The sequence below is a fragment of the Diorhabda carinulata genome, chromosome 3 (assembly GCF_026250575.1).
Source record: "Diorhabda carinulata isolate Delta chromosome 3, icDioCari1.1, whole genome shotgun sequence".
NCBI lineage: Eukaryota > Metazoa > Arthropoda > Insecta > Coleoptera > Chrysomelidae > Diorhabda > Diorhabda carinulata.
The window spans coordinates 27,473,831-27,500,051 of record NC_079462.1 but is presented as its reverse complement, the minus strand read 5'-3'; the positions used below and the strand labels follow the sequence as shown (position 1 = coordinate 27,500,051).

General features: G+C 32.7%; 3 protein-coding genes across 5 annotated transcripts in view; 1 reads left to right on the top strand and 2 right to left on the bottom strand.

The window, feature by feature from the left end:
- The window catches only part of LOC130891129 (vesicular glutamate transporter 1), a 107,633-nt gene that overhangs the window by 69,418 nt on the left and 11,994 nt on the right, over positions 1-26,221 (bottom strand). The gene's annotated exons all lie outside the window — the stretch shown is intronic.
- Positions 7,215-10,333, bottom strand: LOC130891131 (uncharacterized). Its single transcript, XM_057795704.1, has 2 exons — positions 10,188-10,333; positions 7,215-7,931 (listed from the first exon to the last, which is right to left on the bottom strand). Exons 1-2 carry the CDS (start codon positions 10,203-10,205, stop codon positions 7,314-7,316), a joined length of 636 nt encoding a protein of 211 aa, XP_057651687.1. The 5' UTR covers positions 10,206-10,333; the 3' UTR covers positions 7,215-7,313.
- LOC130891130 (uncharacterized) lies at positions 13,480-15,044 on the top strand. Its single transcript, XM_057795703.1, has 2 exons — positions 13,480-13,534; positions 13,746-15,044. The coding sequence occupies exons 1-2, from the start codon at positions 13,517-13,519 to the stop codon at positions 14,997-14,999; spliced, it is 1,272 nt and encodes a 423-aa protein (XP_057651686.1). The 5' UTR covers positions 13,480-13,516; the 3' UTR covers positions 15,000-15,044.

Sequence of the window (26,221 nt, the reverse complement as noted above, 5' to 3'; positions counted from 1 at the left end):
TGAATAAATATTTAAATAAATAAGTCAGCTGGCTATATCTAGGTGGAAAAACCGTCAGCTGATACTTTGGGAGTTATTACGTAGGAGTTAAATGGAAGAATCTATTGCATCAGCTGATCAGGTTTTCCTTGACTCACTGCTAGCTGATTTTTTTCATATATCACAGCAGTATATTAACAATCAGCTTACAAATTTTCATCTGGGAGGAAATGACTGAAATTCTTTTTTTTTTGTCGTACCCATCCACCGAGCCGCAGCTGACGTTCATTAGGATTTATTACAAAAGTCTCTGATGCATATCACCAATTATCTTTCGAAAGGAAATAAATAACCAAATTTTCACCAGGCTCCCGGACTATATCTTTCTCTCCTATTTTAGTGAAACCCCAATTTACGAAAGATCAAATTTACATTATTTTTCAACCATTCACCCTTTTCTCTACAATATTGTGATATATGATAAAATGTTAATATGGACATTAGGTTTTACATTTTATACTAAATTTGTAGATAACTTTTTTTTATCGGACTAGGAACCTATCAAATTGACAGTAATCCATCGTTGTAATGTTTATAGTTTTAGAACATATTATTTTATATTTCAAAATACCTTTGCATTCAACAGTGAGTTTGAATAATAGACAAAAACGAGTCAAATTTTACATATATAAAATGGAAATAACAAACCGCGAAGTCATTCAGGAAATTACCGAGAAAGATCTTAGACGGCGGCGCTCCGATGTAGACGATGGCGCCACATTTCTTTCTAGGGTAAACTACATCTACAAAATGGTAATCAGAAGCGGGTCTGCAGGGTTATAGTATATAAATACTTGGCTGTTATAAAAATGAATTTGGAATCTTGTATATTATCGACATTTCCATTATTATCGATGATATAGATCTCTCAATAGAAAATTGATTTGATGGTGATTATCATTTGGCAGTGTGGTTATATCAATATAAATATTTCCTTTAAAACGCCTCAAATATAAGAAAAAGAAACAGAATGTGAAGCAATTCCTATGGGATTATCCAATAATTCTATTCCTTAGAGATGGAACACGAAATTACTTAAATACCAAAAATATCAATTTTTCAATAAAAGGTAAACACAATTTTTATTCACATATTATGTTAGATATTAGTATCTTTGCAAAAAAGCATTGTCTATATTTGGAATGCTAAAGTCATATACACTTATTACAATAATACATCAGTTTCCTCTGCCACGTGTTTCTCATAGCGTTCCACCAATAACCCAACGAAATTTTTGGTATCCAGTCAAATAATTGTTGGAAAGTATCTTGATGTATGTATCTCAACACATAGCTCTGATGAGTTCATAGTAATCACGTAGTACTCGTTACTACAATAATTCAGCTTTCTGTTATTTTGCTATTCCATTCACACTGTTTACATAATTGCAATAGTTCTTTTTCTGTAATCTGTAATCTTCTACCACTATTTATTCGATTATTAGTAAATTGGATAGCTCTTTTTCATAAGTCTCCTGATTGCTTCAATCTGGAACGGTAAATGTTAGTATTATTATTACAGAATAGATTGGTAATGGATCTCTCTGGTAGTCTTTTTGGAACATCTTCTAATTCGCCCTAATCAACAAATCCTTCAAATTTTACAAAATGAGTCAAAATCAAAAGAGGATATATATCAATTCATATTTAAAAGAAATATGTAATTTAGAGCTTCACTGGTATACAATTTGTTGTGATTTAGTAGCACCCTGTATGTTGGATTGTTACTAGAAATGCCTGTTAGCAAACAAGTTTCAATTTTGAACATTCATTGCAGAACATTTTATTCCACTGCTTTTCAATTTTGGAAAGAGTTAAATGTCGTAGGGAGATACATCCGAATTGTATGGAGGCTGGCAAAGCTATATGACTTAGTACTTTGTTAAATACTTTTGCTAAAAGTTTTATGAATGCGCTGGCACATTGTTATGGTAGAGAAGCCAATCTCCGCTCCACCAAAGCTCTGATCGTTTTTTTCGACTCTGCCATGCAAGCTTTTTAATATTTTAACGTACCAGTCTTTAGCGACTTTGGAATTTCTCGGAACACCTTTATAATCGCTCTGACTTATTCGTGTTTTCTTTAATATAAGGCATATAGATTTTCCACTGTAAAGACGATTAGTAGTACTTCATTTTGCACTATAACAAAATTAATTTCTATCGATAGTTGCTTCTTAATATATTAAAATTTGAGGATCAAGAACGAAAAATCTTTTGATATTTATGTAGTAGCTCAAAAACTTGGAGAAAAAAGAACGATCTCAGCACGCCTTTTGGCAAGGGAGACGGGTAAGGCGCCCGAAAACTTTCCAAAAAACTATTTTCATGTGTTATCTCCTTTCTGTTATCCCTCGAGATGGAATGTAGTGCAAGTGAAATACCATCTCACTCTATTGATTTTCATGGCATAAATATCAGGAAGGGGATCAAGGATAATAAAACTTGGCGCAGTCACAATAATATTGTGGGACAAACTTCCAGCTTCCACTGTTATTCGAAAATTAATATTGATATAATGATACTTGAATTGATTCTATCCACCAGATTTTTTTGATTTATTTAGAAAATATGTTTGGATAAAAACTTACTAACTACTTGATTCTATTCGTTATAATTTCTCAATTTAAAATTTTACATTTAATTAATTTAATTTACATAAACAAACATTTCATATAATTAAATATCTATGATGTATTTTCTAATTAATATAGTTGAAGGTGTTTATAGCGGCATATCGAGAACCGCGAGTTTTACAGGTGACTGCGGTCATATTTTGGTGAAGAGTTTTATTAGTCAGCGCTTCAGTTATAAACGTTCAGGTATGGGGTAAATTTATGAATATGAATGAAACTATAGAAAGAAAGCTGTAACATGTAACTGACATGCAGAGAAATATATACTGCATACAATGAAGAAGCTGTAACTGATAGTAGCGTGCATCAAACATCATTTTCGTTGATAAATATTTATCCTTCTTAGCTACAGCAAGTATGTAAATTTCCAAGAGAGCTTTTACTTCTGAGGAAGTTTATGTCAGAGAAAGTTTTGGCACTTTCCTGATTGGAGCATAACACATTTAGCATATCGTCCGACAAAAACATATGAAATACACGCAACGGATCTAAAATGTGCCTTTCTTCAGTGACAGGACCTGGCACTATACAATATTTTTTATACGGGAATTTTTCCTTAGACTTTTTTTCTGTCAGCTACTTCGGCACGCGTAGCATTTTTTCTCTCACAGCTTCATCCGATCCGTTTCAGGATATTAGTCAAAAACCATGTTTCGTCACAAGTAATTATCTTTTTCAATAATTTTGGTTTATTTTCAATGAAATGAATTTGTCCAAACGTGATGAGAAGTAATTTGTCACACACTTTTTGTATATTAATATTGTCATGTAAAATTTGCCATACAGATTCTTGATCTACTCCCACAGTTTCAGTAAACGCACAAATATTCGATACGGATAAAATAAAATTGCACATTTTATCGACGTCATCTGGTTTTCAAGTAGAAAGACGACGTACATTCATCTATAAAAAACCACTCACAAAGCCGTGCATATGATGAACATTCCCTTCCATACACTACTTTTATAAAATAGACAATTTTTAAAATTTCTTAGTTGATACACTTAACTAAAACTAATACATCACTCAATAAGTCGTGTGACTGACACACAGATGGCGCTGCCATTGTCAAATCTATATGAAGTTTATTAAGTACTGACATTCAAAAAACTACAAACATTTCGATATATTTCGATCAGTCAGAAAGAACTGACAGCCATTTAAGTGAAGATACTTTTGTTATTTTCAAAACAATGTAATCAATTTCGTGTGTTAATTTATCATTGTTTTTTGATGAAAAAAATACTGTACAAGCTCATCAATGGCTTCAAACGTGTTATCCCGTTATTGGTTTGCTTGAACGTGGTCATACAAAAACCGATGACGGTGAACGTTCTGGTGGTCCAATTCAGATGGTTACTCTAGAAAAAATAAAAAAAATCGTAAATTGAAATAGTATGAGATAGCTAACGCTATAAGATATCTGTACGACCATGAGAAAGCATTTTCGAAATGTGGATGCCGCGTTTACTCACATTCGATCAAAATCAACAACGTGTTGATGATTCAGAGCAGTGTATGACCATGTTTATACGTGATAAATCAGATTTTTTACGTCAATATGTGACAATGAATGGAACATGGATTCATTACTTCACTCCGGAATCAACATTATCATCATCTGAGTGGACTGCATCCGGTTAACCACATCAGAAGCGTCCAAAGGCACAATGGTCAGCTGGGAGTGTTATGGCTTCAGTATTTTGGAACATTGTTCATTGACTATTTCCAGAAAGCAGAAACAATCGATGCAAAAAACGGCCTCAGATGTCGAAGAATTACACTTCGAATTGCCTCATCATTCACCGTATAGTTCAGGTCTGGCCCCCAGTCACTACTAACTATTCGTTGATCTCAACAAAATGCTCGCCGGGAAGAGATGGCTCAAAACAAGAAGCTATTGCTGAAACTGAAACCTATTTGGACGCAAAAGATAAATCCTTCTACAAGCACGGTATTGAGAACTCTTGAAGGAGATTATATTGATGAATAAAATCGATTTTTGGCAAAAAATGTGATTTTTTAGTCACTCACATGAGTGATGGTTGTTTTACATCCTTCAAATTTCCTTCGGAAATACAGTTGTGCTATTCGATTCTTCTAAATATATTGTCAACAGGATTTTGTATGTCTTTTCAAATTAGACAAACTGTAAATGTTCTTTGTTTCTTTACTTATTTTTCCTCATCATTCTAAATCTTCGTTAAGATCGTAAGCAGGATTTATCTAAATTGATTAAACATTCAACATTTATCGCGGATCTTTCATCCACTTAAAAGTGTAATAAAGGCCTTGGAAGCTGTAGCGAGTGCATTCTAGCGGACAACCCATCGCTAAGCAACCGCCCCGCCGTATTCCCATACAGATCCCGGTATTACGGGAGGATTTGCAGGATCGACAGTGCAATAAAGGAGATTTTCTTGTTGAGAGCTGTTTCAAGGGCTCTCCATACTCATATATTCCTTGTTCCCAGATTTATGAACTGGTTTGTGTTTATTTGTTCATATACAGGGTATTTTTTAACGATTTATCTACTACTTCACTTCAAAGAACTTCTTATTGTTAAATGTTTCCAGACTTCATATTATAATCAATGTAAATTGTCTTTCTAAATTTTAAACAGATCTTAAAACAAAACATTTCTATTCTGTCTGTTCTATCACCAATTTTTATCATCAGATTTTTAAGTAGTATATTAATATACTTCAAATCTGGAGAAACGACAAGTAATTCTCAATAAATATAAAAAATTGGAACGATTGTTTACACTTGCCTACATGATATTTGTAACAGAGTTCAAGTAATTATTTTTATAATACTTTGTAAATAATAGAAAAAATATTCATAAAGCCCTAATACATACTTCTTTAGATCATTTCTTTCTGCAGGTAGTAAATTTTATGAGTGGTCCTTAAATTGGCTTGTGTTTATTAGCAGAAAGACTTTATTGAGTAGTAGGTTATTTATTCTATTATTTAGCTTACATTTCAGATTTAAAGTGAATGTTTCTTGTAGATAAGAAAACATTACCATAAAAATGGCAATACACTTCACGACTGTAGAATTTCTTTCGACAAGTTTTTTGATGTTACAATCGGGGAAAATGATAAACAGCGGGCTTCTCAAGTAACCTGCGACCTGCTCAAGTAGATAGATACATCACATATATTGATGCTGGTTCACTTCAAATGGTAGCTCTCAAACTAAAGACTTGTGAGAAGCCAATTCCTAAACTAAGGAACAAGTTTGAGGTCTAGAAATTAATGCACATTGAGCGGCACAATTGAGCGATTCTACGAGGAATTTCCGAGGCTGAAGCCCTTTTATTCGGCGCTTGAAATAGTCAACCAAAATGATATAGTTAAGAAAAGGAATTGACATATGAAGTTCCGAAAAGTAAAGCCTGAGGTCTACTATCAAACTTTTAAACGTTAATTTTCCCCGTGATTCAAGTATCTATATAATTTATAATGAATAATTAATAGCTATTTGAAGGAAAGGAAATAAACTTTTTTAAACGACGCGACGCCATCTGAAAGTTGTTCGTTCTGTATTCATTTACATACCGAAAGTTGCGTTTTGAGTGTTCCATGTAGTGAAAGTGAGAGTTCCGTACTGCAAAACACTTTCGGGACGCTCTGGAGTAGACAACTTTAACTTCCTTAAATGTGACTCTAGCCACTTCAATGTTGAAAGTAGACAGTTTCCCTTCGATGATTTTGCATAACCTTAAATTTTTAATTTTTTGTTTGTTTGTTTTGTTTTATCCGAATTTTTCTCTAAATTAATGATTGATGATGAAAAAGAGAACATCAGCGATGAAAAGTTACTCGAATCCACGCTACCTGATCTCACCGATCAAAGCAATGTAGCCGTTCTTAATTCGTTGCCGGATAAATCTCATGCAAGGTACGAAAAACTGTACGAGCTCTTTATGAACTGGTGTCAACAGAAAAAATTATAGATAAAATGTTTATAATTCTCTATTATTTATTTTCTTTCCTCAGTGTATATTTCTTTTAAAAAAAGACCAGTATAATTGAAAAAGTTTTGGATCTTATGCGTCGTCTAAAAAATATTGTTTACGCCGCGGCTGAAATACTACTTTGTTGAACTCGTGTGTTGCTCGCCTCGCTTCGCTCGTCTCGCAATTATCAGACTCGTTCAACAAAGTATACAAATAACTATTGGCTCTTTTTTTCTAAAATTTTGTCGACCAATTATCTAGGTTTATGTGCATTGGAAATTTTCGAATATTCTTCACTACTTTTAGCACAGTTAATAGTTTTCGAGTGAAAAATAGTCGCAGAAACTCTTTAGGAATGAATATTCCATCAATATTCATCAAAAGTATATTTTAAAAAAAAGAATGCAAAAAGTGCTTCTTTTGCATCGGTTGTTATCGGATTCTTTTCGGAAGGCTTATCTCTTATCAGTGGGCAACTGCTGCTAAAATTATGATGATAAATTGAAAATACAACCTAGCAGAGACTGTTAAATCAAATGTACCGTATAAGGGGCTGAACAAAATAGTACAATATATTGGAAGCTCTATTTTTATTTACACATCTATTGACATAATTCATGGTTCGTGCCACAATTTGCATATTTTCATTAATTAAATTAACGCAAAGAACGACTAGATGAGAGGGTTCTGCTGAGGGCTCTGTTGAATTTCATCACGCTGATTTCGATTCGAACTTAGTAAACTTTGTAGTTTTTCATCTTTTAATAATGGGATAAAATGAGGCTTTAGGTTGTATCGTACTTTTCTAAAACATGGATTTTGATCATTATTATGCGTCCAATAGTGATAGAAGAGATTCTCTTTACATGGATTATAAATATGCCGAAAGCCAGATGCAATTTCATGTGAAGAGTGTGGCTGGGATCGTGAATATTTTCGCTTCAGATAACTTGGTAACTCATCTTCGGACTGTTTAATATAACTTAGCTGCTGATATCCATACTTTTTTACTAATTGGTCCCACTTTTGATTAAATTGATCTATATATCCAGATTGTTCTTCAGGCGGGTCCTGCTGCTTCATATAACTTTGGTATTGCTGCTTTTTATTATCCTTCTGTTCATGTTCATCATTTTTTTTAGGTGGATCTTGTTGATCCAAAAAGTTCATTACCGCATCCTTATTACCAAGAAGATTATCCAAATACTGATTATCTCGCTTTTTTTCTCGAAGAGGAGGTGTTCTATCAGTAAGAGCACAAACTGAGATGACCATAAAAGCACAAATAATCTAAAAAATAATCATGATAACATTATTAGAGGATAAATTGACCAATTAGATCAAGCAAATTAGAACAAAAAACGGTTTTTCATCATACTGATCAGTTTGTTTGATATTTTATAACGAAGCCTGTAGCCTCTGAGCTCATTGGAATCAAGCATCAAAATCACTCATTACAAGATGATAATTTGACTGATAAGGGTTTCCCAAATGAGATCAAGCCATAAAAAAAATAGAAAAACAAAAAATAGAAACATGGAGACTCTTGCCAGTCTAAAACAATTGTCCTGTTTTCTACTCATCTAAATCTAAACATCCGAATCCTTATGAACTTCCAAAAAAATTCACATACGGTCACAATTTTATTTTGCACTATCAATCAACAAGCTACATGAGGCAATACGTCGTATCGGAGCATAGTGAATTTTTCTGCAACAATAGCATACCAATGGGTAGGCACTTTGTCGTCATAGAACACAACCCTTTAATGGAACAAATGGGGTTCTTTTCTTGAATTCGGTATCAATGTGTTTCAGCAAATCTGCATATTGATCAGTTATCGTTCTCCTTTTTTCTAAATAATAATCAAGTATTGTGACCAAGTACTTAGTGGTCGAAAAAACGGTTTTTGATTTTTTTAAGCATGTCCTAGGAATTGATCCATTAGTTATACTGTATTTTTGTTAGTATAGTGGTGTACCCAAGTTTCATCTACACATATCGGTGAAAAATTCACTTGGATTACGTTTGGAGATATCCTGATGCTCTTATGAATTTTCGATACGAGACAGCTCACGATACTTTTGTTGAAAATAGCTTTCACTTCATTTTTAAACCTTCCATAACGATGAAAAATTCACTTTATTAGCTACCTTGCGGACATTTATGCGGCTCGGTAAGTTCACGGATTTTTTTCAACTATCTTTCTGTAGTAGTTTACTGCCTGAACGTTTACCATTATTAATGTGGCAACTTTTAAAAGATTTACTCCTTGAGACGGAGCATTTTCAGGATAATATAAACAATAAAATTGTCTTAGAGAAAATATTGTGGAAATCTAAATAGTGACGCTTCGGAAAATGTTGATAGTAAAATATTATTTTACTTGTATACAATCGCCAAACTTCATAATAATTGTTTTAGAAGATCCCCAAAATAATAATCAGAAGAGCTCGGCAACACAAGAATCGAAGATAACGAAAAATCATTAGCATAGAAGAAATGTTCGTAGTAAAATGATAGGACTTATACTCTTCAATCCAAGCTTATCTGTTGAAGTAGTTGCTTTCTCCTGAATAAATGGGGCAAATTATTTGTAGCAAGACTGAGCTCTACCACAGAGCTGGTTGGGAAATTATATATTAGGATTGTTTAAGATGTATCTATTTCATGTCCATCAGATACAATTAACCTTTTCGCTGCTAGTATTATTTTCTTGATAATTTCTGGTCTCCATTAGAACGCATTTATGGGCTATGGGCTAAACATTCATCTAGACCTACTTAAATGGAGCATAGCCAGGAAAGCTTCAATGGCCTGAATATAGAAAGGCGTCGCACTGAAAAGGTTAACACTGTTAGGCAAGTACTGATATTGAAAGAAAAAAATTGACATTAATAACAATAAATGTGTAGTGAAGACTGGAAGCTACATTGAAGCATTATCGTATCCAAGTATTGCTCTCCTTGAGGAAACGATATAAACTCTGTATATTAAATAATAATAATAATAGAAATTTTTGGAACAATTCCAAAATTTCTTCCATATTTTTATTCAAATCCCTGCATATCTCAAATTAAGAGAGACAGGAATATAGATACATATTCGAAATCAGAAGATAGCGATTCAAATACATTTTGCGAAATTATTTTGAAAACATTCAGTTGGCTTCATAAAATTTTGGTTTAAAACATTTGCATACACTTTTTTTGGTGGAAAAATCTAAAGAGGACTCAATGGATAGAGATCAAAAAAAGGTTCCTAAAATCATATCATACGATGCTTTAATACTAGTAAATACTTGTCCCCCTTCTGAACAAGCATATTTTTTATATTATCTGGAGTATTTTCGAACTCATTTTTATTTATTACAATGATTTTTTCCCCTGAAATGATAAGAAACATTCAGCAATTTATACCCACTTGGTTATACTTGTCAAAATCAACCTTTTAACTTAAAATAAACCAACGAGAATATTCAAAATAGTGTTTATAGTATTGAGAAAGATAAAGAATGGAAAATAAAATAGATTATTGAAAACTTACAGCTGTAGGCGTAAGCATGTTGCTTACAAATTTCTTCCACCAAACAATTAGAAGTCTATCTAAATAATATACTTTTTTATATGCAATTCAAACAGCACATTTTTTGATTAAATAATAATCACGAAACTTGATTATTTCAATTCAATTATTGGACTGCTAATAAAAATGAAAACAATAATAATGAAAATACTGATAAAATTACTTAGGTGTATATACAGAGTGGTCCAGAATTAATATTTCGAACCGTTCCACAGTTTTTTCTTAGACTAAATAATAGTAGAACACTTCAAAGACAAGAATACAGAATTTTATTTTCACGAAAATCCGCTTAACGGTTTTGATTGCTGAGTTTGTATGTTTGCAGAGATTGCATGATAATTAATTTCAAGTTATCGCATATGAAAACAAAATAGTATTGTTAATGCAACTAAATGTACATGAACGAGTATAAATAAATCGAAAACGATTAATATCACTCAAATGATTACTCTATAGCGTCTTTATGTGTATAAAAGTATAATATAATAACTTTAATTATGCTCCAGAACTCCTTTGTTCCTAATCTACCGCCTTCATGGTTCATTTTTAGTGAAACTGGGAAAACCTACAATATTTGTATGGAATCAAAATTACCAGGAGTTTTTTGAAGTTCCATCAGTTTTCTATTATTTTTTCGTATGTATGTGTATATACTTATCAAATATATGTGTTTACATATACACGAGGTTGAATATTTATATACGGCCAGGCAATAATTATGAAAATAATAGTTCTACTGCAACCAAGAGTCATGGCTATTGCTTTTAAAGGGCTACTAAGAAATCAAATTATTCATTAAGCCTGTAGAAAACGAATCACACTTCGCAATTCACACTTGACGGGAGCAGCACTAATGTTAGACATATTTACGTGGCTGTAGCACAACGCCTATTGACACTTGAAGCGGAGCGATCGTAGGTTGAAAAAAAACAGTCCTCTTATTATCTAACTAAACTCAAGTTGATACAATTCCTGAGCTAATCAGACTATCATGTTTTCTTCGAAATACTTCAAAATAGTGGGACACGTACAATAAAACCTTCAAATTCAATACTTCCCATTGAGAAAAAAGGTATTGAAAAAATGTCTCCAAACGCTGATTACCTGTAATGTGAGAAATCAGTCAGTCAACATTAAATCTGATTGGTCAATTTCCTGTATTCACCGCTGGAGTCAAGAGTCAATCAGTGCACTTATAACTCGAGAATGCAAGAATCAGTGTCGAATAAGAATGACAAAATGATGTTAGCGTGTAATATACTTTCCGTTAGAAGGGTATACTAAAATTAAAAGCTTTGAGCATCCAAAACCAACCGTATTAATTACGAATGTAACTAAGTTGAAAAGTCATGAATATCATCAATACAGAAATTTATAGAAAATCTGACTGTTTTTGCGGGTGAGATGTGAATGATATTCTTCACTGCTCAACGTGTGTATTATTTCGAAAGGACGAGTCATCACGATAGACAAAATCTGGCGTTGGAGATTTTAAACGAATAAAAACTGTTCTCAGAAACACAATGTGTGACAAAAGGAGAGATTCTAAGTTTTGATAAATTAGTTATTGATGATTTTCGTAAAAAGACAACGAATTGATTTTCATTTTAAAACGTGTTTGTGCATTATAAAAACTATAATTCCTATTTGTGTTTTTATTTCTTTCGGTATCTCTTTCCAGGAATTTGTTTTGATCATTTAGTGAGCCTGATATATCAATATAGCATAAAAAATGTTCCATTTTGGGTTTGGGTCTCAGTCTCTTGGATCTTTCATTATTAATGACATTATTTTCTTTTGTATTGATACTTTATCGTTAAACATTTTGTGCTTCCGGATATTATTATAAAAATATGTTTTTTGTGATCTGATTCTCTGAGATTAATTATTTATCAGAAAAAATGCTGTTATAATGTCTAGAGGTTCAAGTATTTTCAGTCGATTTAATTTAGTGAGTATTTCTGATTTTCAAAATACAAATGATTCTAATTAATTTTCCATCTAATTTGGATTTGGAACTTTTGAATGTGCGAAATTAAATTTTCAAGTGAAGCCTAAGTAATTTCTGATGAAATTTACTCATTCTGGATCCAGACAGAAAAAAAAACGAGAGTGTTTTTCTGCAGTGTATATAGATTAGTACTTTTCTTTATGAACTTTCAAAATTGATGAACATAATTTCTCAACATTGTGTTACATACATGGTACCTTAGTTGAGTAACGAATCTGACGGTGCTACAAAAGGAAAAGGTATGAAGTTATTACCGTGAAGCTTTCTGTTTTAAATGCATTGCCTCTAATAACTATGAGTAAATCAGTATAGCCGTATTCTTCATTCGAATGAAAGTTGTTTTTATCCCGTCAAAATACTTGAATGTTAATTGTACCAGTTAAACAAAGAACGAAGTGTATTGTAGTTTATGATGTATACGTATTTTTGTTATCATACTTGTCGTATGAATTGGATTGTATCGGATTTGCATAACTCTTTTACATAACAAACAGCTGAGGCTTTTATTTGTTTCTTGCTGAAAAATTATCTCTAGTAGAAAGAATAGTCTATTATTGAAATTTCTAACCCTCATTTATTGTATAGAAAAATGAAAATTTAGATGTGTGCAATTTAATATAAAACTTTTATTTTTCAAGCATTTTTTTTTTCAATACTTGAAGTAAAATAAATCGTAAATATATGTTCGTATTTGTAAACTTTTTCTAATCAAATAAACAATAAAACTGAGTGAAGAGATGAACGCAAATAATAATGAGAAACTAAGAATTCGACTTTACATCCAACTCTTGATATAGATGTTGATTTGAATTTTGAACAATTTTTAAGCTCTGCATATTCCTAGAGATGTAGCACTAAATTCTGAACTCATTCAGCTTCGTTTGCGTTGAAAAAGAGTCCGTTTCATTTTTCTTTTAGAAGCGGATTGACGTTTCTTAATCGTAGTAATCATCTGAAATTGAACTTTATTCCTCGAACTGACTCAATATGATTCGAACTGTTAGAATTGGACAAACCTAGTTTGAATTTAAAAATAAACTAAAAATAATGACGTAAAAATGAGTTTCTATTATTGAAGTTTATTAGTGTTCAGCTAGAAATTTTTCCGGTGGATTTTCATTTAAAACAAAACAATAGAATTGGAAAAAAAAACATAAAAAATTTATGTTGCACAATTTATGATTGCACCTGAATCAATAAGATTAAATTGGATTGAAAAGCATATATAAATGAATTTTTTTTCTAGAATTAAATTGTCTTTTGTTGAATCTCACACAAGATGCTCAATCCATTATTAGTAAGGGCTTAAACATATCACTAAGAACTTTTAATATTTCAATTTATTATATTGAATTCAACATTGCCTCAAGATTCAACTGATACTATATTTAAATGATGAACAAATTGAGTCTTTCTTGTTATATCCGTAAAAAAGATTGGAAAACTTAGTTTTCAATAGTATATTTTCCAATTGAAGAGAAAATAATAGAATTATTTTCCTTTTTCAGATTCTTTGCAGTTTCCTGCTTGCTTCAGCATTATCTTTAGACAATGAAGGTTTAATCAATGAGGAAGACCCATTTGCTTCCACGGAAGATAGTTATGAGTCATATACAGATCTGAGAAGACTTGTAAGCTCACTTGAAAAGATTCAAATGACGTACGACCCATCTGAAACACATTTGGATTATAAGAGTTCTGCTAATCCAATAAACCTATCTAAAAAAGACTCACTGCTCAAGAAACTAGATTATGAGAGTCTCCACGATCCAAGTTACTATGGAAAGGCAAGAGATGGGAGTAAGCTTGATGAAAAAGATCACTTTGGACGACCGAGTTATAAAGATGACTACGGATTATCTAAAAAGGACTCATTGTACAAGAAACTGGATTATGAGAGTCTTCATGATCCCCTAAGTTACTATGGAAAGGCAAGAGATGTAAGTAAGCTTGATGAAAAAGATTACTTTGGAAGACCGGGTTATAAAAATGACTACGGATTATCTAAAAAGGACTCACTGTACATGAAATTAGATTATGATGGTCTTCACGATCCACCAAGCTATGGAAAGGCAAGTTACGACAGTAAGTACGATTTGCATGATTACTATAACCGACCAACTTATGAAACTGATTACGATGAAAAGGATTATAAAAGTTATAAAGATGAGTACGCACTATCTAAAAAGGACTCATTGTACAAGAAACTGGATTATGAGAGTCTTCATGATCCCCTAAGTTACTATGGAAAGGCAAGAGATGTGAGTAAGCTTGATGAAAAAGATTACTTTGGAAGACCGAGTTATAAAAATGACTACGGATTATCTAAAAAGGACTCACTGTACATGAAATTAGATTATGATGGTCTTCACGATCCACCAAGCTATGGAAAGGCAAGTTACGACAGTAAGTACGATATGCATGATTACTATAAACGACCAACTTATGAAACTGATTACGATGAAAAGGATTATAAAAGTTATAAAGATGAATACGCACTATCAGAAAAGGACTCACTGTACAAGAATCTGGATTATGAGAGTCTTCATGATCCCCTAAGTTACCACGGAAAGGCAAGAGATGTGAGTAAGCTTGATGAAAAAGATTACTTTGGAAGACCGGGTTATAGAAATGACTACGGATTATCTAAAAAGGACTCACTGGACGTATATAGAATACTAGATCATCAGTTTCGCAGAAAGTACAGGGAATTGGATGAAATGAGGCAATTTGTTAAGCTTATCCAAATATTAACGGTATAATCAAAATACTATATTTTTGATTAAAAATAAAGTTATTAAATCTGATCATCATTATGTTATTTGTCCTCAAAACTAATTAGCAACAGAAAATAAAACTTAACAACAAAAATATGCCAAACATTTTCACTCAATATATAATTTAATGTTTTCCTAAGCGGGAAAGTTTCCAATTTCTGTTAAAAATGTAAAATTCACAAAGTGCTGACGTAGTGACAGCTTCAACGGGGAAAATAGAGAGCAGAGAATGAAGCATTGACGGGGAAACGTCCATTAGTTTGTCGGTGACGCTCGCTGAAATCTCTTAATCAGGCCATTAGCAAGTAGAGAAGGCTGTGCTTCGGTAAGCATCACATCTCTCTCTTTCACGTAAAGCCTATTATGATATTAGAACAGCCCTTCTCTGCTATTATGCGAGACCACTTCAAACGTTTCACTAAACATGGATATTATCATGCTAAATAAATCTCTCCTGTTCTTTTTAACTCTATTATCAATTTAGTCACGATTTTTTAACTGAAGAAATCAGAGTAGCACACGATAGATCTACTGGATATCACAATTCAATTTGAAGTTGGAATTAGATAACTAGATGTATGTGAAGTTGGCTTTATTTTATATAGAAGAAAGAAGTGCTTTATTGTCAAAAAATTGTTACGATTTGACTCGACTGATGTTCAAAAAAAACTCCAAAATCGAAGTTAAATACATTTTTATTGTATACCTCGTAGAAAACATTATTATTTTGAGTAATGTCCAACATTAATTTAATTAAAGGCCAATGCTAGATCTAAGAAAACGTCCTGTCTATGCTTTCATTATACTTAAATTACAATACCCGAATTTGTAAGCCAAATAAGATATATTTTTGTCTATTAAACATGAAGAGATTGATGTATGTCTATATGCTTTAAACTATTGGATGGTAAAAAACGAAAGGATTACTAAGATTATTGAAGTCATGACAGCTCTTACTCTTATCCAATTCAAAGAAATGAAATTATTCAATCGTCATGTTCCAAGTCACGATATTGATACCATAGCTGTGAAAAAAATAGGAGGGCGGAAATCAACCGCAGTGGATGAAGGTTACATCAATGATAAGATAAATAACAAATTAGAATGAAAAAAACCGTATTGTGGAAAGGCGGTCAGTAGTTGTATCGGAGAGCAGAAGACGAAGATCGAACCACACCGTGAGATCCAAGTTTTCATTTATTATAGATCGATTAACTGTTCTCGACTACCAAACTCTTAAATTTCGTGAAATAAAGAAACTGCCAATGATGAAGCTGAATTTTCAGTGGTGGTCGTGTTTGTGCCTTCAGTCAACCGAGAATACCAAGGGTAAGGAAGCTGCTACTGGAGGAGATGACTCTTTCATGCTTCAGCAGAAGTCGCTAAACAGCCTTTGATGAGCTGAATTTCCACCTCTCAGTGGGGGCCGTGTTTGGGTCTTCAACCAACCAAGTGAAGAAAAAAATTGGAAATTTGTTGCAGAGTCGATGAACACATATACAGTAATTTACTAACGAGAGATCAGAGAACTACCGCTCTTACCATAGAGTTTTGACCGTCTGAATGCTTTGTTTGCATACCGTTTCAATCCGCACCTGTTTTCGGTTTGCACACCGCTTAGCAATTTCTATGTCTTTTCATATATTTTTCTCAGTTTTCATTAAAAAGCATTTTGTTAACAATTGTTTCACTTTTTTCTACGACTCTGTATCTGGAAAGCTTCGTAAGGAAGTAAAATCTGCTCTACTGGCTTCAGTACTTTCATCATCACAATAGTGACTCCTAGAATTTTTTATTTCTTCAGTGACGCCGCGTGGAGCAAAACACAATAAAAAACTTGTGCCTGCAGAAACTCTTTACTTTTGGTGTTAAACCGATAGTTAGTGACGAAAGACGTTACAGTTATTAAGAATATTACAAGTACAACTACCTCTGAAACTAATACTTACATGACGGGTGAAAACAATCCATCTGTAACTCCTAATTACTGTAGTGATATAATCAGAAATATTATGCTGACACAATTAATAATACATAGTACCTTTTTTACATATAGTTGTAGATAAACTATAGGATTCTTTTTGATAGTGATGACTATTACTGATTCAGAGTACACCACTACGCTTGAGGTGCAAAAATATATATTTTAGACATATTACAGAAGTAGGTATAACGATTGTCATATTAGGATGAAAGGTGGTCCGTCAACATGTAATTATGTATAATGCTGAAGCAAAAACGCAAAGAAAGATTAGCGCTTGAAATGAATTTCAAAAGCTTGATTTGAAAGTTTTAGGTAAATTCAATTTATCGATCCGTTACCAATTCGAAACAGAACAAATAAATTAACATCGAGAGGATAATTTCCCGTGAAAAAGCGATCGTAGTAACAAACTACTTGTCAAAGGATTTGAAAAAAATAATGTCTCCCCTTCATATTAATGCTGAACGTAACTGATATTCATCACCATCATAAGGTAGGTCTGTCATTATAAAAAGAAATCTTTGAAACGGGATAGTACCAGGAATGCTTTACGAGAATTAATTATCCTTCGTCCTGTGCCAAACTGAAGAGGGATATTAATAAAAGGATCTATGAACTCACATTCAGACAAGTCGGAGGTTGGTATTCAAACAGAATAATGAAGTCTTTAAAGTTGTTAATTAGACCAAAAATGTCGGATTAATAAGGGTTATAAAGAGTAATATAACGAGTAGCGAATTCAAGAGATTGTATGAAAAATATCGAGTATCAATGAAAATATAGGATAGTAACGTAATTTTGAGTCAAATTTATAGTTCACAATCTACAAGGTGCAACTACAAGTACCAAACATTAAGTCACGTTAAGACTACGAAATATAGGTAATAAATTATATCTTAGTGCAAAAATCTCTCGTGTGTTTCATTATTTTCCGCTTTAGAGGTTAATAATTCACTCTTTATTAATCTTGTTTCTTCCGTACCTCATACCTTTGCGGAAACAATCACAATATTTGTTTTCGGATTAAATGATGTAAGTTCCAAAATCTCATTCTATTTAAATGCGACATTGGTTTGATCACAATTTTTACTGACCTCTTTTCCACTATCACTCACCCAATATCTCTACCCTATCCACAAATATTTCGCAAATGATTTATATATATTTTATTTATTTCTAACTGTTTTTTCATTCAAAAATATTCATTCTTCATCCAATAAATTCACTTCCGAACCTCTCGACCCCTATTTCGCTCGCATTCAACAGCCCTGACAAAACTTTTTCTCTTTTTCCATGACAACGTTCCAAAATGATAGATTTTTTTCTCGAATTTGCCTCAAAGGTAACGCTAATTCAGAAATTTGTTGAACAATAATGAGATCTGGATAAAAAATGGGAATAAAACTAGTCAGCTGCATTATCGGAACATGAAATCATGTGCCAGTGATAGAGTGGTTTGATAAATCGTATTTAAACGATTCAGTCCATTTCTGAATTATTATAATTACTAGTATTATCGATATCAATGTGAATAACGATTGGTTCAATAACTATATCTACGAGAAAATCTAATTTCCACATCAGTTACAGTATTATCATCCATAGCAGCACGTAGTAAAAGCTCTACGTCTGCAGTTTAAATGTCAATGTCAAGTTCTTTAGGGTCACCATCATATTCCTTTTTTGCATAATTGTTTAAAGTGGGATGATAATGATAACCTACCTAGACATTGCAGGAAAGCTTCAAATCACAAATGATTTTCATCGTGTCATTGTTCTCGTCCTGCAAATATAATCCTAATACGGATTACTGTAAGATGCTTCTGTGGATAAACCTTCAAGTACGACTTCTTGTGATAGTTCAATCAACCGTATTCCTAGCATTCAACTGAGCGTAATCTAAATAGTGAATTTCCTTATTTTGTTCGAGAAAAAATACATTTATATCGCCATATGATCAATGATGTGATTCTATTAATGTCAATTTCCTTTTAAGTAAAGGTAAACTTCATTTTTTTGGGCATGGTTTAACGCCTCTTGTTAATCTTATTAAATTTAATAGTTTTTCTATTGTATCAATTTTTTGAATTTTTTAAACTTGAAATATTAAAGAAAGTTTAAATATGAAAATACCAAAAAACTGCTATCAAGCTTTGAGCTCTTTCTCTCCAGTACCTTGTTTATTGAAATTTTTTAAAGTGAATAGCCCTTTAAACCAAATCGAATACCGCTGAAATGCTTGACTTGGAAACTGTGACTTGTTTCCAGAAAAATCATAATCAACTGAAATGTGAAGATAAAAAATAATAAGTCTTCGAAGTGAACTTAAGAAAAACGATAAACTTTGCCGAAATATTGTGTGTTTGTGTGTTTACACCGTTTTCCATGAGGATATGAGCATGACAAAAATTTTTTCCAGTGGGTGCCGCGTCTCCTCACAACACGATAAGAGCAACAAAATGTTGATTTAGAGTTTGGTATGAGCTTTTTAGGTAGAATGATAAGGATATATTGTAATAATATTTCTAATTCTCTCTGCATTTGATGTCATTTTCCCATTAACGAAGGACACTGGCGACATCATCTCTTTTCCTGTGCTATACTCTTTGCAATAGGTGTCCGTTGTCACTCTTCATTTCTGAAGTCTTGGGCAACAGTACAGTATCAAGTGATCTCTCCAATAGTCTTCTGGATTGAGTGTTTCGTTAATCTTATTATATTTTGTGTGTTCTCTTCATTTATACTTGGCCAAATCGCTTTGGATATATCGTGCAGTTCTCTCTGTTTGACCATATAATCTGATGCTTGACTGTGATTTCTGTGTCAATAGTATATTTTAACAATTCAATCGGTAGTAGCACTTCCTTCCTCTTGATAGTGTCCATGTACCGGCAGAGGCTTACTCCAATGTCACTAATTCAAGAGAGAGCCTTGCGATAGCTCATTATCACTTTTGACTTTGTCGTTTTTGATGTCATTGTTTTAAAGGCTGTCTAGCTGTCTACACAGATTATCACGATTTGAATTGAATCACCACTTTTCCTTACCAGTCTCTATTGCATAGATTTCTCTTACTTACAAATTATTCAAAGATTTATTGACGAACTTCTTCGACTAATTCATTTCTCTTAACATGATAGGTCCTATTCATCCTACACAAAGTTTTACTGATTAACTAAATGATCATTTCATTTTGGTGAAAGGTAGTTTGGGAGAATGAGTGTGACATGATAGATTATCACAGGAAAGATGTCAACCTACCTCACCACAGCCTTAGAAGCAGCGCTTACTTACCTATAACCTAATTGAGAGAAAGACGGAATGGTGGAAAAGTAGCGCCCACACGCTAATCCAGATTGGAAAATTCAAGCCACGTAATTGGACAGGTCCCCTAAGGATTCTAGAATTGATAAACCTAGAAACCAGTGACAAATCAATGGACCAAAGAATGGACATGCGGAGTGGTATTCAATGACAAATGGTCAATATAGATCTTCCGCAAGCTCAAAATGTTATACAGATGGCTCGAATCTATCGCAAGGTTCTAGATTTAGCTCTTTTTACTAAGCTCTTCAAATCAATATGAAAATCACTCACTATTTTTCAGCAATAATCGATAGTAATAAACATATGTGGTCATTAGTGTTTGGATAGAAATTTGTCTAGAAAGCAGATTTAAATTCTTTCCAGTCACCAAGCGGCCTTAAAGGCCCGAAGGTTATTGACACATTTAAGATAGGGTGAGAAACTCTAAAAGCACTATCAAATAGAAACACAGCAAAGCTAATGAGGTACTAGGCCACCAGGGTATACCAGTTTATGAGGAAGCAGACAGCCTTGTAAAGATGGAGCGACGACTCTATATTTTGAACCAGATACCTATTGAGGCCTCATGAGATGTAAAATCAGTAACGAACTGAACAGAGGGCTAAATAATCAGATGGAGTCACTCCGGACTTAGAAAATCTAAAAGATTCATAAGTAGAAACGATAATAAGCTGGTGATCGGTTTTCTCACAGGTTACTGCTCTATCAAATATCACCTTAAGACGATAGATATAGCTGATAATAGCAGCTGCAGATTCTGCTAGCAAGCTATAGAGACAGCAGAGTATCCACTTTACGAATGCTCTACCCATTTCATCAAAAGAGTCAGGTACCTCGTAGGAGCAGGGTTAATACCTTGAGATGTGGGGCATAAAAACCTCAGATGAATAGTCTACTTTGGAAGAAGCAGAACAGTAAGATTCAGAGTCTTGTAAAAAATATCTTCTAAGAGCAGGTGTAGAGTGGCTGGAAAGCCGAAAGGACTTTCCAAAAAATCTTCAATCTGGGCAGCTCTTTCCCTCTTTTCACCACAACCTCATCTTTATATAAATATATTGAATCTATTGAAAATTATTTTTTTATTTCCAATTTATTGCTGCTATTTTTTCCAAATCATTCAAAGTAGTCGCACTATTGAAAAAAGTATGGAATTTCCATCTTCATATTATTAAAACCTCATTTTTATGTATAATCTTAAAATAGCTACATTGGCTCTTAGATTCTTTTTCTGCTTTCGAAGGTAGTTCAAAACAGGTATCAAATAATTTTGTTTAGTTTGAACTTTAACTCCATGTTATTCAATATAGTTTGCATTTTTGTTTTCACTTTATGTTTTTCTGTCATATTATACGTTACCCAATTTATCCCATTTGCATTGATTTCACAACAATACAATTTTTGCTAAAAATAAACTAGCTCTAGCTACCTAGATTCCATGTTTATAATCTTCTACTATTTTTAAAACATAACAAAAGGGTTATCGACAAGCGAAATTGATTTAGCGCAACCCTTAAAAGTGTATAAATAATCGAAGGATTTCAGTTTGCAGCGTCAACCGTTTTACAGTACACCACCCCGTTTGCGAGTCCCAAAAGCAGAGCGAAAAAGACCAGTAAAAGGGGAGAAATGAATACATTATCATCTGTTAACACTCAGTGTAATTGTTCTGGTGTTCAGTTCAGCCCCAGACGTTTCAATTAACTAAATGTTCCACGATTTACCTTCTATGCATGCTACCATTTGTCTTTCACTATCACCGTTCTACATTGGACTTAATCTAAATGGAAATCATTTCTGATGTTAGTTATGAAGACGGTTAACTTCGGCAGATGCATATTAGAATATAGTTATAGACAATTATAATTAAAAATATCAAACAAATAATCTATTTATAAAAATTTTATTCAATCAGAGGTGATTCTCTGTTACATTTCTCTGTTGCATAAAAAAGCTCACCTTGAATCATCTGACTCGTATTTTCAATAATTTCCCCGAGAAAAATAACCATTAAAATCTAATTCCAAACAAACAAACTAGATATTCTAAAAAGCCTCTGAAAGAACTTTTCCATTTAATAAATCCCTTTAAAAAGTTACTTCAAGAGACCGTTAATAAACAAAATACTGCACGTGATCGGGCGACTAATAAGCTTTGAAACTTCTTTTGTAGGAAGTTGCAAGCTGACGTAAGTTATGCGGTACATAAAAAGGAATTATACGATAGCTTTATATTGTAAAGTCAGAGTTTATGAAAAAAAGATGATACATTTATTACTTTTAAGAAGAGACCAGATTCCAGATGATACCTTTTATCAGTTCCGCTCCACTTTTACTAGTAGAAAGATATTTTATGACGAATCTGTAAGTACAGACAACTCTTAAAAATATGAAATTGAAAGAATGTCCTCGAAAGCAAAATTGAATAGTCATTGCTAATTTCATCAATTTAAGTTGATATTTGTTAACCAAGTTTAATAATTAACAATTAAATATTGTGTAATAATTATATCAACTTTTGTTGAATATAAAATCTTCAAGTAATGGAGAGCAATAAATGCAGAAAATCGCTGTGTTTATCAGATTTAACAAATGTTGTAGAAATGAGAGGGTTGAAAATATATTTTCAACTTAATTTTATGGTACCATATCTCAAGGAAAACCTTTACCTTTTTATTATATAGGTACTTTGTTAACTTTAAAGGCAAAAAAAATTCTATATTTTCAGATAAATCAGAATTTTTAGAGTTTTTTCCATTAATTTAGAACCATGAAATTTGGCTTTTCGATGGTTGTCTGAACAGTTTCCAACCTAACGAAGAACGAAAAAGTTCCTTTTTCGTAATCATTTTCAGGTCTATACAATTTTTCTAGCGGTGTTCTTCCAACCCTTCCAAATTATAGTTATCATATTTTCCCTCAAAATAGGCGTTTACGAATGCGATAACGTTTGATAAAAACCTCTCTCTTACAAGCTAAACTTTAAAATTAGCAAACAAGAAAAAGTCACTTGGGGCTAGATCTATTGGATTTGTTATATTGTAAACCAATTTGAAGTACAAATCTTGAATTTTACCCATAGCCATCACCAAATGAGAAGGTGCGGTGTTCTAAGAGAAAAGCACTTCAAATTCAGTCGCTTCTTGCAATTTCTCCACCTATTTTCCTACCGATGAAACCCTTTTTGCCTTTTTTGGAATAAATTTCTGCAATCCACTGGCTTGCTTGCTTACTTAAACATGCCGATAGCCTCTTTTATGTTTCTAACCTTAATAGGTCTTCCATTACCATTTGGTGAACATTTTCAATTATATCTATGGTTGTCGCAGTTTTAAGCTGTCCCAAACGGTCGCCGCCCGTGAGCTCATACGGCCACGTTTGAATACAACTACCCAAAATTTAACGCGAATGTCTGATTTGTCTAGTTTTTTAAGCCGATTTGAACTGAATATCAACATATTATAATAGAGAGCTCTAGCTACATGGAAGTTATTTTAATTCAATATAGATTTTTTAGTATACACACGAATACAAGATAGAATTTAAAACGAAGGGTAAGCCTTTACTGAATGATAAGATAGGTTAAATAATGTGAGTAGAGGAAAAAGCTACACGTGAAAATGTACTCGAGATATTTATGCTGAAAATAATTGGATTTGCGGTGATAATCCAAAAAATGCATTATATTGCTTTCACCTCTTTTTAACGATGATAAAGCTTGGACGAAAATAGGGGTCACCGAATCTAGAGCCCCTAAGTTTGAAGAATGAACCAATATTATGGTGCCAATAGATTTAACTAATTTGTTAAATTTTCGGAAATATATGAAAATGTATCAAATATTGTCAAAAATTACTAATTTTATGTGAAGAGTTTCTGTACAATACAATAATCGTGGTATATTTCTTAGACTGTGCATGCTCGGAGTAGTAGAAAAAGACACAATATCACGTTATCTTGCTCTATGCTGGTATTCAAGAAATTCTGAAATAATCATTAGTTATAAGTGTTAATAACTTGATTAAATTATTCATGATAAACGTTCCCTGGTGTTCAGCGCAAATAAATCTTCATTTATAACAAAATAATGTATATGCCAACTTCGATCATTATCAAATAATGTAACCCTCTCTAGTTTTGGATAACATCCCGTTTTTTCTTCCTGTAATGTTCCTAAAAGCTTTCTGTATAGAAAACTCTCGAATACAATTCCCGATTCTTGTTGTACTTAATATTGAGACGTGAACTCCCGATTCTTCGCACGTCCTCTATCGGCGAGACTAATACGACGTTCATTGCGTAATTTGGTCACGTGATGCATTCTTTGGTCTCCCTCGTCCTCTTCCTCCTACTTCCTGTACACCCTAACAATGTTATTATGTATTATACCTACTAAGTGGGTATAAACGTGATGGTAAAAATGTCATCTTTTGTAGTGCTGGAGCTTTTGTTGAGTAGACAGATCAGTGACGTTTTTATAGGGAAATTGTTAAGGTTACACAAAAGTTAGGCGATTATTGTGAATCTACAGCGTTGTTTATCATCGATGAACTCCGAATTATATTTTATGGACAACTATTATGTGTGTCTGAACCAACTTTTTGATATGCTCGATATATTACCATGAGGAAAAATATTTCTTTGAAGTACGTAATCGTATTGTACGAAGTTAAAATTCAAACGATGTACTTCAATCTAATCCATCTGTGAGAATGGTAACAGTATCTACCAACCCTATGGTTGTATTTTTTAAAATTTCAATTATGTAGCAGTCTTCATAGAATTTTGCGATGAAATTGTTTCTAAAATAATAATTATATGTAACTACTTCGATTATGTAAAAGCAACCGTGTTTTGAAGACGTCACCCACATATACTTAACGCTATTGTTTATTGTTACATACGAGTGTTCCGGAGCTTGATGCAAAAAATTCGTCAGTCAATACATGACATGTAAATAATGCTGTGACATAAAAAAATTCCTCATGAATTATAATCGAGAGATCAAACTTCCATTGTGACGCTATAAGGCAGAATCTTAGAATGATCTTCCAAGTTCAAAATGCCTACTATGAATTTTTTTCGTTTTTATCTGGTAAGTTGTAAGCTAACCAACTAAATTTTTCTGCATTGCAATTTCTTCCTTATCTAAATAACACTATGTTCGACAATATACAGATTAATTGGAAATGTTTGATCGTGTTTCATTACCTCCTGCAAGTATTTTCAATAAAAAAATTCAATTTATGATAATTTTCTTCAGAATGCCTCTTTATGGAGAACGGTTTGATTAGCATATACATATCTCCTAAACCATAAATTTTATCGAGTTAAACATATAGTATCTTTTCGTTAAAAAATGTTTTGAAAAATATATTCTTGCTCTCTTTAAATTGTAAAATTTCGGATTGTTAACTATTGGCATGAGTTGCCCTTGGCCTTCAGATAATAGTGTAGAATTATTTTATCCGTCAATCACACTGGACATACTTAAACATCCATTAAAAATTCATAATGAAAATATACCTAAACATAAGCTCTAGTTTCACAACTTTAAAGGCCTATAAATCAGAAACAATGGGTTGTTTGAGAGAGCATTATTTTCACGTTATCTACTGACTCCCGAATATTTTGCATCAAGTCCCGGAACACCCTGTATACTTTAATATCATTAATATTGATAACATCATTATCACAAATAAGCGTATAAGAAAAAATATGACAGTGTTAAATTTATGACAGAGCAAAAAATAATAAATACAGATGAACGAGTTGTACTTTTGACTTTCAGAAAATGTCACAACAGATTAAGGCGTCGCACACTGGGGCCAAAAGGTCCTATACCTGGCAATAAATCAGGAACGCTATTAATATATTCCAAAATTGATTATTATTAATAG